The sequence below is a fragment of the Rana temporaria genome, chromosome 12 (genome assembly GCF_905171775.1).
Source record: "Rana temporaria chromosome 12, aRanTem1.1, whole genome shotgun sequence".
NCBI lineage: Eukaryota > Metazoa > Chordata > Amphibia > Anura > Ranidae > Rana > Rana temporaria.
Genome location: NC_053500.1, coordinates 22,237,297 through 22,251,633, shown reverse-complemented (window position 1 = coordinate 22,251,633; position 14,337 = coordinate 22,237,297). Strand labels below are relative to the sequence as shown.

General features: G+C 38.8%; 1 protein-coding gene across 2 annotated transcripts in view; it reads left to right on the top strand.

The window, feature by feature from the left end:
• The window catches only part of CDH26 (cadherin 26), a 103,280-nt gene that overhangs the window by 38,702 nt on the left and 50,241 nt on the right, over positions 1 to 14,337 (top strand). For both annotated transcript variants that reach the window (XM_040331341.1, XM_040331342.1), the window contains exon 2: positions 12,312 to 12,368. In XM_040331341.1, the coding sequence (XP_040187275.1) occupies positions 12,312 to 12,368 (57 nt within the window). The remainder of the gene's footprint in view (positions 1 to 12,311; positions 12,369 to 14,337) is intronic.

Here is a 14,337-nt window from a genome sequence, read left to right as displayed (position 1 = left end):
CTGCAAGTTAGTATTGGATTCTTGTTGAGTTTGCCCATCCATAAGTCAATATTGGCACAGAATTTAGCTTATGTTTATAAACTGCCATTCGCTTGCCAGTAACTAGTAGCGTGCTTATTGCCATCGGCAGCCTTCCACTGTTTTATTGGATTTCAGTTCTTTAATATGAATAAATAAATGTAACCCTGCAAATGAGAAGGCAAACAATGGTATTAGAAGTGCAGTAACTGATAGTCAGAGTTCATTGTTAGCTTCTAATGATCTTCCTAAATATGACTGTTGTGAGTTAATACACACAATCACTCCGGGTATTATGCTATTGAACAAAGGCCAATGTATTTAATCGCCCACACAGTCTATTTTATTTGACTCAATACTATATGTCTAAGCTGTATAACTACACAAGAGTACACAAACAAAGCTGAACAAAGCAAGCAACAGGTCAAGTAAGTTCATCTGCTGGGTTTTCACTATTGATTGCTACTCCAGATATCACAGGCTGAGGAAAAGTGTCTGCTCTGTGGTTCCTAATAGTTTCTAATCAGGGATGGACTGGCCATAGGGACTACAGGGAGTTTCCCGGTGGGCCGATGGCTCAGTGGGCCGTTTTTTAAAAGAGAGATGCTGCTTGGAGGACTTTTTTTAACGCCCTGGCAGCGCCCCAGTGTGAAAGCACTCAGGCTTTCACACTGGGACTGCAGCAGAAGCATTTTTCAGTCGCTTTACAGGCGATATTTTTAGCCCAAAAGCGCCTAAAAAACGCCTCAGTGTAAAAAGGAGTCCTACACTCACCCCCTCTCTTTTACCCTCACTCTGTTTTTCTTACACTCACCCCCCTCTCTCACCCCCTTTCCCTCATTTTATTGAATTAAAGTGGGCCGGTCTGGATGAAGTCCAGGGCCAAATTGTTGTCCCAGTCCAGCCCTGTTTCTAATGCTTATCAAAGTAAACCTGTGGGTTTCCCTTGCAGGTAAAAGCAACAGGTTCACTTTAATACCTCCCTTCTGTAACTTCACTCTTTCCCTTGGCTCCCCCACCATTCCATTCAGTTATTGAGAATGAAGATACTCAACCCCTCTGTAATCTGATTCGTATTGTGCGTTCACTTTTTACAAAGTGACTGAAAATGTCAATGGTTACTTCAGTATACATTGGATAAAGTGACAAGTGCTTTTGCGCTAAAATGGATCCTAAATTAGTGAATCCACCAAAAATATAGTGCAGCAAAACCTAATTATGTTTACATGACATAAAACAGGAATATAAATAAATGGTGATTCTGCGCAACATATCACACTAATGGAATAGTGATATCACATAAGCAAGATAAATGTAAGAGCTGACAAATAATCAGCATATAGTATTAAATGCAAAGAGAATAGTGAGTCCAAATATAAATATATATATACTCAAATAGTGAATAGTGAGTCCAAATTATATAATACTCATAAGGCGAATGTGCAAAAATATATAAAGAATATTGTGCAAAAAAAAAAAAAAACGGAATGGAAGTTCAATCCCAATAGTAAACACAAATCAGCTGTCAGGGCAGATATTCTGAATGCACTGGATGAAGGTGAGCACCAGCTCTATGGTGTGAGTGCACGGCCGTGCGATAGAAGATAAACCAGATCCCTGGCTGAGCTCCCGGGACTCTTACCTCTCAGCCCTCCTAAATGGGCATTGATGTACAGGTCACTCGCAGCCTTCTATGGGTGGTCCCTGATATTTCCTCTCTTGATCTGATGGATCCTTCCTTAATTGGGACAGATGCTCCTCGAAACCAGATGGATGATGTGGGTTATAAGAGAGAGAGAGAGAGGGGACTCCCATAGTGAGGTAACGTTTGGTGCAGGTAAAATATGTTTATTGAGGAAAAACCTGCACTTACATTAAAAGAAAAGTAAAAGTGCAACGAGGAAACAAACAAGCGGCGTTTGAATCGCCAGCTTACGTCACTCCGGGTGTACGTCCTCCAATTCCTACGCGTTACGACACCACGTGTCTTCGTCTGGGGAATCAGATGCACCAAACGTTACCTCACTATGGGAGTCCCCTCTCTCTCTCTCTTATAACCCACATCATCCATCTGGTTTCGAGGAGCATCTGTCCCAATTAAGGAAGGATCCATCAGATCAAGAGAGGAAATATCAGGGACCACCCATAGAAGGCTGCGAGTGACCTGTACATCAATGCCCATTTAGGAGGGCTGAGAGGTAAGAGTCCCGGGAGCTCAGCCAGGGATCTGGTTTATCTTCTATCGCATGGCCGTGCACTCACACCATAGAGCTGGTGCTCACCTTCATCCAGTGCATTCAGAATATCTGCCCTGACAGCTGATTTGTGTTTACTATTGGGATTGAACTTCCATTCCGTTTTTTTTTTTTGCACAATATTCTTTATATATTTTTGCACATTCGCCTTATGAGTATTATATAATTTGAAATCACTATTCACTATTTGAGTATATATATATTTATATTTGGACTCACTATTCTCTTTGCATTTAATACTATATGCTGATTATTTGTCAGCTCTTACATTTATCTTGCTTATGTGATATCACTATTCCATTAGTGTGATATGTTGCGCAGAATCACCATTTATTTATACTTCAGTATACATGTATAACAAGGGAGAGCTGCCTCCAAGTGTCATGCTCACTTGTCCTCAATCCAATAAGATCTTGCTGACAGGAACGCAAAGCCACTTGTCAAATCCTCCAGCTGGGCCTACACGTGCTCTGCACTCTATGCATTCCTTAGGCACTTCCGAGTGCAAACTTGACCAGAAACATTTTGACAAGCCGCCGTTTCATCTAGTCAGTGATATCCCACAGAACAGATGAGTATAAGACTGGGAGGGGGGTTGGGCACACCATCTAACATAAGTATAGCCACAATAAAGAAGCAGTCACAACAGGGGTACTGAATTAAAATTCAGATCCAATCAAAAATTTTAGTTTTATTTGTATCTTTCTTGCAGCTGAGGTCCGAATTGCATATTTGTGCAATCCTTCACATCACAGCCAACCTGCCTCTTATATCCCAATCCCATTCTTACATCAGTGTCTTCAGTCTCCCGCTGCATATCGCAATCCACCCCTTTTTTACATCACAGCTCCCCCTACCCCCAGCCATGTCCTCGGCCCCCTTCACACTCATACCTTACACGGTACATACAGCTTAGAACGAGATGCAGGACAGCTCTGGATAGAGGGTGAGAGTAGGAGCTGCTGGAGTTTACTGTTCATATTAACAAGCTGGTGATTGGTTTCTGGGACCACTCTGTGTGCTAGAAACCAATCGCCTGCTGGTTAGCTTGGAAAGTTACCTCCGGCCGCTCCTACTCCCTCCCTCCTATCCTTGGTTTTCCTGCCTGTGAGAAGTACAGTGGTGGAGGCTGAAGGGAAAAAACCGCTGCTAAATGGCGATCCAGACAGCAGTCCACCATTTTGTGATACCTGAGTTACAATTTAAATATAAGTACACCTTTTTACGATTTCAACTTGGCACTCTTTGACTAAAGCTAATAGATTTAGGAAAGTTGTTTGAAACTTTTGCCATGTTTTGTAAATGTTTTATTGCTTGTTGAGCATACATTTTATTTTGAGGTCTCGTTCACACCAGTGATGGATTTATCTTTATTCACCACAACCTGTGGTGTAGTAGTGCATCACAAAATGCTGCGCTGAAAGGGCATCTCCTACTTTCTTTAGCATACACCATTGCAACGCAGTGGTGTGAACTGAAGGCTTAAACAAGGCAAACTGCCTTGTATAAGCATTATAGCAGCCCGATAAATATGGTTTGAATAGACTTTGAAAGTGTAGTTACAGTGCCTTGAAAAAGTATTTAGAGCCCTTGAAATTTCCCTTATTTTGTCATGTTGCAACCAAAAAAGTAAATGTTTTTTTGGGGGGGGATTTTATGTGATAGACCAACAAAAAAGTGGCATATACTAATTTTATAAAGGCTTTTCAAAATGTTGTACAAATATGTTAAAAGTGTGGGGTGCATTTGTATTCAGCCCCTTTGAGTCAATACTTTGTATAATCACATTTCACTGAAATTACAGCTGCAAGTCTTTTTGGGTTTCTCTCTACCAGTTTTACACAACTAGAGTGACATTTTTGCCCATTCTTCTTTCCATACAATCTGACAGAGCTTGAGCTATTTTGCGAAGCATCTGTGAACAGTAATTTTCAAGTCTTGCCACAGATTATATATATATATATATATATATATATATATATATATATATATATATATATATATATATATATATATATATATATATATATATATATATATATATATATATATATATATATATATATATATAGTTATAATAACATATTCATTCATATTCTAGGTATAAATGTGGCTGTTCATTGCAAATTATTTGTGCTGAGGTTGTGTTTATTATGGATACACACCAATCTAGCTTTTGTAGTTTTAGATTTCTTTATTCTGTGTTGAATAGAATAAACTTATTGCCCACATTATGTTTGTAGCTCCATCATGTCATAAACATGTCTTTTATAGAAGAGAGAAGATTTACATTGTTGCAAGTTCCTTAGTACTCCCCTAACTCTATTCAGAGAAAGGCGGATGCTACTTGGAGGATTATATCGGTCTCCCAGCAATGTTTGTTTGGTGTATGTTTTTCCATAATTGCCAAAAAGGTGCTTCAGGGGACGGCCTCTCTCTCATAAACTCCTTTCTGTTGCACCGGAGAGGGCATTGGGTTTATATGAACAGTGATTGTCATTGTGAGACAGGTAAAAACTTTTAAGTGAGGTGGAGTTCTTGATCCATCTATGGTGATATTTTTTTACAAGCATGCAACACCCTCCCTGTTTCGCTAATCCTTAAATGGAGAGACATTTCAAGAAACTATGCACCTGAAGGAAATATGAACATAGTAAACCCATATTGTTGGTTACCTAAGAATAATTATAGGCTTGGTTAATATTGGGCAGATTTATGAATGACGATGTGCCTTGACATCTTCACGTCTGAGACCAAAACAAATTCCTCAAGTACTTCACACGATTACCTTTAATTGTTGAAGTATCATGTTCTCTAACCTGAAAATCTGCTTTAGCCAGTTAATAAGAAAATAATCATTTTTTTTAAAGTTCTATTCATCCAATATTTAAGAAGGCGATATATACAAGGTACTGACGGAGCAGATGGGGGACGGTGTATTGGTGGTGGCATTTGATGGGCACAGTGGCTGCGTTTTTGATGTTTTCTTTTCCAAATTTTTTAGTTTGTTTGTGCCCCCCCAGAAAACATTTTAAGCACCAGCACTAAAGGACTGTGATCCATAGAAGGGTTAGTGATTGCTGTATGTTATAACATCATCCATATACTTCCAAGCCCCTGGTGTACATACGTCTTCAGGGTCTAGTCCTGGATCAAGTTCATATCATGCCCAGACTGTGGTGTGGTAAGACTGAGGGACTGCTCCTCTTCCTGATAGTAAGAGGAAGAAAATTGCATTTTGGAGCTGTTGGCCAGAAGCCTGAAATATATTTTGTTTGCTGTACCCTTGCAAAAGAACACTTTTGTGTTACTATTTTTAAGTACAAATGTGACTAAGGAAGTGAATAACACCTTCCTCGTTTACATTTCTTGCTCAAAGTTTGCCAAGAACCCTGTCACTTTTTCTTGCCATTTGATCCCGATTTCTCACATAAGATTGTCACTTCTACCATGCAACATGCGTTGTAGTCTGACACCTCTGTTGTAACATGATAGTTGCTCATAATATATTTATAAAAGCAAACTTCAGGTACGATTGCAGGTACAAGCTCGGCAGTCAGAGTGTAGGTACTATAGTTGGGAATCGCAGGTATCGGTTTAGAGCAACTTTTTCAACAGTGTTTTGTTTTTAAAATACAACTGTCCTTGCAAAGCTGGTTCCGACAGTGGATTTTCAGGCTTAAATATGTAATTGCAAGTCATTAACAGTGACTGATAGTTGCTGTAAGGCAGCGACATAGTCATCATGTAGAAAGACATTCAAATCCCATAGATACAAGCATGCAGCCATTGCTCTAGGCCTGTGTTTCTCAACCTTTTTTGTCTTGCGGCGCACCAAAAAGATCTAAAAATGTTCATGGCACACCGCTACATTGTAGTTCGTAAGTTTCTTGTTTATTTTGTAAAGCCATGAGATTTTCAAAGTATTTGGTTTATCCTACAGCTAGATGTTTTGTTTCCAAGTGTCTCTTTAATTTACTGGGAACAAGTGTCTTGTTCGACAAAACTGCGTTGCAAATCCGAAGCGATGAAACCATACTCAATGTAATCTTCTTTGTACTTTCGCTTGCATCCTTGCTTTTCATTTAAGTTTCTCTTTCAGAGTTCTAGACATGATTAAGTATTTCTCTATTGCTAAACAACGAATAAACGTTATTTTTAAGCATCAAGTTGGAATGGAACGGTCTCTTATTATTATTATTATTATTATTATTATTATTATTATTATCATTTTTATTACTCTTATTTTTTAAGCGATCGAGTTCTCACGAAATTTCCCACATGTCTCGCGTTACGAAAGGAACCAATGAATAACTGACAAAGATTGCGTTTTTATATACGTTACTTTTTAAACTTTTGTGACATTAATTTACCATTTAAATTTTTAGATATGTTCAGTGTTTCAAAACGCTAGCAATTTTAAATATTTTCAAAACTACCATCTGCAAATCCCACGCGGCACACAGTTTAAGAATCGCTGCTCTAGGCACAGATTTTGAGTTGGTTGTGTAAATGCATACACCCAAATTTATCAACTGGGCACTATGTAAGCTCGCTTCTTCTATGTATGTATTATGAAACCAAGGGGTGGTCCATTCTTTTTGTCAATAAAGCAATGACATCTAAAAAAATCGAATTTTTTCCTTTATTTTTTTTTTTTGTGGTAACATTTTTTTTTTTACCAGGCTCTTGGTAGCCTTGATGTATTATAAACTTTACCTAATTCTGACATTTTTGGTAGGAGTGAACGTCCAATATTGTTGCCATCTAGTGTTGAGCAGATGCTCTGTGTTTAACCACTTGGTTACTGGGCACATAAACCCCCTTCGTTCCCAGGCGAAATTTCAGCTTCCGGCACTGCATCGCTTTAACTGACAATTGCGCGGTCGTGCGACGTGGCTCCCAAACAAAATTGGCATCCTTCTTTCCCCACAAATAGAGCTTTCTTTTGGTGGTATTTGATCACCTCTGCGGTTTTTATTTTTTGCGCTATAAACAAAAAAAGAGCGACAATTTAAAAAAAATATATATTTTTTTTTTACTTGTTGCTATAATAAATATCCCAATTTTTTTTAAAAAAAACTCTTTTTTTTCTCAGTTAAGGCCGATACGTATTTTTGTAAAAAAAAAAAAAAAAATCGCAATAAGCGACTGGTTTGCGCAAAAGTTATAGCGCCTACAAAATGGGAACAGAATTATGATTTTTTTTATTATTTTTTTTTTTTACTAGTAATGGCGGCGATCTGCGATTTTTATTGGGACTGGGATATTGCGGCGGACGTATCGGACACCTTTGACACAAATTTGGCACCATTCACATTTATACAGCGATAGTGCTATAAAAATGCACTAATTACTGTATAAATGTGACTGGCAGGGAAGGGGTTAACTGTGTAGCCTGGGTGTGTTCTAACTGTGTGGGGGGAGGGGGATGACTGGGGGAGGTGACCGATGCTGTGTCTCTATGTACAAGAGACACAGATCAGTCTCCTCTCCTCTGACAGCACGTGGAGCTCTGTGTTTACACACAGAGCTCCACGTCCCTGCTGTCACCTGCCGTGTCACCGATGATAGCGTGTACCCGGCGGACATCGCGGCCGCCAGGTACACGCATCGGGTCTTCGGCGATGCGCCGGGACAGTTTTTACCCGCCGCGCGCCACCCAGTGGCGCGCGCGGGTAATGCACATAAAAGGCCGTGTTTAAACGGCCACTTGGCACTTGAGATCCGCGCTATAGACAAAATACGTCCGCAGCGCGGCTCTCAAGTGGTTAAAGTGCAAACAGTAAAGAAAAAATTGTCAATTCCTAATCTGTTTTGACCAATGTTTGTCATTTTGTCTTGCTGTATACAATTTGTATACAATTTGTAAGCAATCTTATTTTTTTTTGTTTTTAATTTTTTTGTTTTTTTGTGAATCTAAAGTTCCTGCCAGACAGCACTTTTCTACTGCAGGCTTCACATAAAATAGTATAGTATGTTGGTACTACTTCACGCCCAAACAAATTGTGGAATTTCAAAAGCAGATCAGACAAAGGTCAAATGCATGTTAATAACTCCTGAGTGATCTTAGAAGAATCTCACATGGTAGTCAAAAGCAAACTGCATGTGCCCATTGACACAAGTACAACAAAACTACTGCCCATCATTGAACTTGGCAGTACACATACTGTAGATGGATACACCTGTTCCATATTCTCTACATAAGAGAAGAAATGGTGTCTATTGACTGGAGGAACACTGCATGACCTGATACTTACATGACCTAATACTCAATCATCGGTTGCATGAGTCAGGCCATATTTGTCCAACCTGTTCCCACTTTATTACATTTTACTGCTAGCAATATTACTACTTTTTATTTTTATTTTCCTACCACGGACGTACGCCGGTCACTTTGGACTCTGGGAGGAAACTCGCACAAATCTACAACTCTGTGTAGATGGGGTCCCTGGTAGTAATTGAAATCTGTATCTTCTCCTGGCTTCGTAGACTGAGGGGAAAGTTATACTATTATCACTTTCTTGTAAAACATTCTGGTGTTATTTATGTGAGAGGATGGACAGGATATCGCCCCCCCCCCCTTTTTATTTATTTTTTATTTCCTTGTATTTTTGTGTGTAGAGTTCAGATATTGCAAACTGCTTACAAGAAAAGACAATGTACCGTGAGTGTATCTGTATGACTTGTGAGAAACAAACGATGGAGAGCATACAGGCCAGAGGGTTAAATAGAGGGAAGTTATGTAATACAGGTATGACCCTTGGCACAATGGAATCATTGACTGTCTGTGTGGGAGCAGACTCCCATATGTCTTCTCTAATGAATGCATTGACACTTAAACTCCATTGTGTCTGGAAGCCTTAAACACACTTCTCAAGTTGACAAGAAAATTATAATATAATATAATATAATTATAAATATTGCTCTGTTCTTTACTTCAGTTATGTGCAGGCAAAAGAGGAACAGTTGTACACATACATGTATACATACATACGGGAACTCTAGAACAACTTGTTAGGCAGCAAAGCTGATTTATTTATTATTTTTTTTCCCCCTTTAGCTCTTGCTAGCTGTTATTTGAGTCATCCATTCATTTATTTAAAACATTTTTTCGCTCTACACTTAATGGGTGATGAAAGTGAAAGTTCACTTGGTTTAGGGAAAAAATGTACTGATTAAGTGAATTGTCCCCACTGAGAGTGAAGTCGTTTAAAATCTAGATTGCATCCCTGGTATTGGAAAGAGGCTTTGGGGTCCTAGGACAGGTGTGCATTTTTTAAATGCATTAAAGGCAACCTATAAATAACAATATATTCACTGTTGTGTTCTAGGAACCCTCTGGTGCCCTAACATTCACTGAATCCCACTGCTGCTCACTTTGATCCCCTTGTACATCTTGGTATGGGGGAAGAGGTGCCATTCTTCATTCTCTTCCACAATGCTCAGTGCCTAATGAACAAATGACCAGTTGTTGGGCTCTACCAATGATAGAAACCAGTCAGCATGGATTCTAATAATGACCATCATGAGCATTAAAATTTTGATGAGGTACTTTGGTGCAAGTAGTACATACTGTATGCCATTGTCAGAAACAATCGAATGTAGTTGAAGACATTCTATAACAGAACATAGCATAGATAAGTAACACATGGCAGGACAAGATATGTGCATATCTATACATCGCGACAGCCGCAAAAAAGTATATACATACCAATGCTGTATCATCTGAAATATAGTTAAAAAGAATGAATGATGTAACTGCATCATGTGGAGGTTTCCCTAGGGGTGTATCACCCAAGAGAAAGTCGGAGAACCCCTGAGGCCCGAAATCCACAAAGGTTGCAGATGACCCAGACAGCGAGTGGTAGAAGCTTCAGAGATGGTAAAGGAGTTTTTTTGTCCTTCTATACAAAGTGGGTGTTGGTCACAATGATAACTCCTAGCTCTGGTGTTTGGTGAAGGCAATAAAAATCCCCTTCAATGATGTCATTGACTGAAATAATAACTCTCAGCCTTGGTATCCGTAACTGCAGTAATAACCCCCAACATTGGTGTCAGTCATTGTAGCACTAACCCCAGAACTGGTGTCAGTCACCACAGTGATAACCCTGACTTTGCTAGTCAATGGCAGTGTTATTTCAGATCGCCTATATTTTGATCAGTGGCAATGCTTTTCATTTATCCTTTCCCTGCATTGGTGGTCTATGGCAGTGCTGTTTAACCCGTGACCCTACATTGGTGGTGGTCATTGACCTCTTACTCACTATTTACTTACCACAGATCTCAAGGACCCTGTTGGGACCACAATAGACCCCTTTTAAGACAGTGTGACAGGTTGCTGCATTCCTGTTGCAATTTTTCGATAGTCGGGCCCACAGCTCTAGAGATGGAGCTAGCTTCGAATGTACCCGATTCTACAGATATCAGTTTGTATGTTTTTTTTACGTATTTATTGAATACCACTGAAGTGTGAAAAATAAAGCAGATTGTTCAGCCACTTTTTGACTATAAATAATATTTGATAACTGTGTTCCACCTATTTGCAATTCTGAATAACATAGTATCCATTATTTGATAACAGGTGATCACATCTTCTGCTTTAATATCTCTAGCTTTTAATTATCTTCCAGAGGTTTAATAGTTTTTAATTGTGCGTGTAGATACTTTTGATGGTTTTAGCTCTGCTGTAAAGAAACCAAATACGTTATGTATATATGTAAATTGCAATTAAAATTCAGGTTCTTTAACTTGTTGGTGTTTTCTCATCTCTTATGCTGAAATAAAAATACATTAAGTTTACTCCAATTTGTCACCTAGTAAAGCGCATCTCAGACTCCAAATTGTGCACCACTGAGTGTAACTGAGTGTGAATCTAATTATGGAAAGACCTATAGTTGGGCAGGTTCTTGTAAAAAATATATGGAAAAATCAGGCAATATTGTTAGCATAAGCACATTTAAAATGTGTGTGTGTGTGTATATATATATATATATATATATATATATAATTTTTTTTTTAATAAATGTGAAATAATTTTAAGCATCTTAAACAAAGGAAATTAAACCTGACCAGAATACTGTAGAAGTTCTTTCAATAATAAAAAAAATATATATGTATATATTCTTTGAAGTTTTTGGCATAATACAGTATACAAACAGGGCAAATCTCGCAAGTTTTAATCTGTATTTTAACCAACCTGTAGAGAGCAGATTATGTAAAGGCAGGAGATCAGTGTTGCCAACGGTCAGTAAATTTACTGACCGTTTTTAAAAATCGCGTATTTTTTATTTATTTTTTTACAACTGTCTGCAAATATCAGGAGCTGATAGTTTGTCATGATTGCTATTGTCAATATTGGGTTTATATTTTTAAATATCAGCTGTCTTTTTTGTTTTTAATGAGTTCTGTAAAACAAAATCAGGTTGTCAGTAAAAAATTTGCTCCGCCAGTAAATTTTACATGTTTTGTCAGTAAAAAATACTGCGGGAGGTTGGCAACACTGCAGGAGATATATGCAAAGATAGACATATGGATGTTCTTCCTGCTAACAACATTTTTAGCTTTATCTAGTAATCTGACATATTCATTATCTATCTATCTATCTATCTATCTATCTATCTATCTATCTATCTATCTATCTATCTATCTATCTATCTATCTATCTATCTATCTATCTACTTTGTTTTGAAAAACTCAAGTTAAGGGTGTGATAATACAAATTCCTGGTTGCTATTACGAGTTCTGTTAATGGCGTCACCCACTGTCTACAATGAATTCTTTAGAATGAAAAGGAAACAAGTAATTTTGATGTTCAGCTTTAACAACGTTACACCTTCATAATGGTTCTTTTGACGGGCATAAAAATTATTTATAAATAAACCGAGCTATTGGATCCACAAGAGATATATAAACAGGCAGTGAGGGATTCAACATCACCATAAATTGCCATGTCCGTTTTTTATTTGGAGTGGAATATTTATGCTAAAACAATGTATTTTGAAGTAATGTGCATATTTTTTCTCTTTTCATCATCAGGTGGTAACAGTCCATGCACAGCAGCAACAAGGAGGGATCCAGGCACGAAGAAAGCGGGTATGTATATTACAGTCCTGTGAATAAGTAACATATAGGGCTAGGCGTGACTGCAATGTTAACAACTATGACTGACAGACACACCCATATGGAATTGCTGTACAAATGCAAAGTGCAGGTTTACATCAGCAAACCTGCATTCTGTATTGTATAACGTGGTTATATCTGTGACCTAATCTTTGTGCTAATCCGGACAATCTCGGCTTCATCAGACAAACAAAAGATTTTTATAATTTTTTTTTAAAAAGAGAGTATTTCAAATATACATAAAATGGATGTATGCAGCGCTAGTGGCATAAAATTTAAAGGTAAGAGTCCATAGTGTTTAAAGTAAAGTCCTTGTTCATGAAAGGAAGCTGGAATCAGCCACGGTGTAAACAGACACAATCGGATGAGCATGAAATTATCCTCCACCGAACATCCACACACCGGGCCTCTTACCAAAGAAAACGGACCACTGAATTACAGGTGGTCAAAAAAGCATTAAATGTCCACAGCGCCACAAAACCACTTTAATTGGATCATAGATGGCTGGGTCTTGTAGTCTCACCGAATGGAAGATCATAGGTGCATACACTTAAAACGCAAGAAAGGCAACTCCTTAATGGTGTAGTGTTAAAACCAGGCAAAATGTATTTCTAAAAAACAGCCAGGTTACTCACATTTTGTCAGATAGATAAAAACAGGCATATCCAAATATACATACAGACAGTGGGGGGGGAGTATTTGATCTCCTGCTGATTTTGTACGTTTGCCCACTGACAAATGATCAGTCTATAATTTTAATGGTGGGTTTATTTTACCAGTGAGTTGGAACAACAACAATAAAATCCAGAAAAACGCATTTCTAAAAGTTATAAGTTGATTTGCTTTTTATTGAGTGAAATAAGTATTAAACCCCCTTCGCAAAACATGATTTAGTACTTGGTGGCAAAACCCTTGTTGGCAATTACAGACGTCAGACGTTTCTTGTAGTTGGCCAACAGGTTTGCACACATCTCAGGAGGGATTTTTGCCCCACTCCTCTTTGCAGATCCTTTCCAAGTCATTAAGGTTTTCGAGGCTGTTCACTCGAACCTTTAGCTCCCTCCACATATTTTCTATGGGATTAAGGTCTGGAGACTGGCTAGGCCACTCCAGGGCCCTAATGTGCTTATTTTTGAGCCGCTCTTTTGTTGCCTTGGCCATTTTGTTTTGGGTTATTGGAATGTTGGTATACCCATCCACGACCCATTTTCAATGCCCTGGAAGGAGGTTCCCACCCAAGATTTGACAGTGCATGGCTCCCTCCATTGTCCCTTTGATGTGATGACGTTGTCCTGTCCCCTTAGCAGAAAAACGCCCCCCCAAAGCACAATGTTTCCACCTCCATGTTTGATGGTGTTCTTGGGGTCATAAGCAGCATTCCTTCTCCTCCAAACACAAGTTGATTTAATGCCAAAGAGCTCGATTTTAGTCTCATCTGACCACAACACTTTCACCCAGTTCTCCTCTGAATCATTCAGATGTTTATTAGCAAACTTCAGACGAGCCTGTACATGTGCTTTCTTAAGCGGCGAGGGGGGGGGACTTGCGGGCGCTGCAGGATTTCAGTCCTTCATGGGTTACCAATTATTTTCTTGGTGAATATGGTCCCAGATGCTTTGAGATCATTGACAAGATTCTCCTGTGTAGTTCTGGGCTGATTCCTCGCCGTTCTCATGATCATTAAAACTCCACAAGGTGAGATCTTGCATGGAGCCCCAGACCAAGGGAGATTTGACAGAAATTTTGTGTTTCTTCCATTTGCGAATAATTGCACTAACTGTTGTCACCAAGCTGCTTGACCGATGGTCTTGTAGCCCATTCCAGCCTTGTGTAGTCTACAATCTTGTCCCTGACATTCTCGGACATCTCTTTTGTCTTTGCCAATGGCGGAGAGATTGGAATCTGATTGCTTATGTGAATGGGTGTCTTTTATACAGGTAAC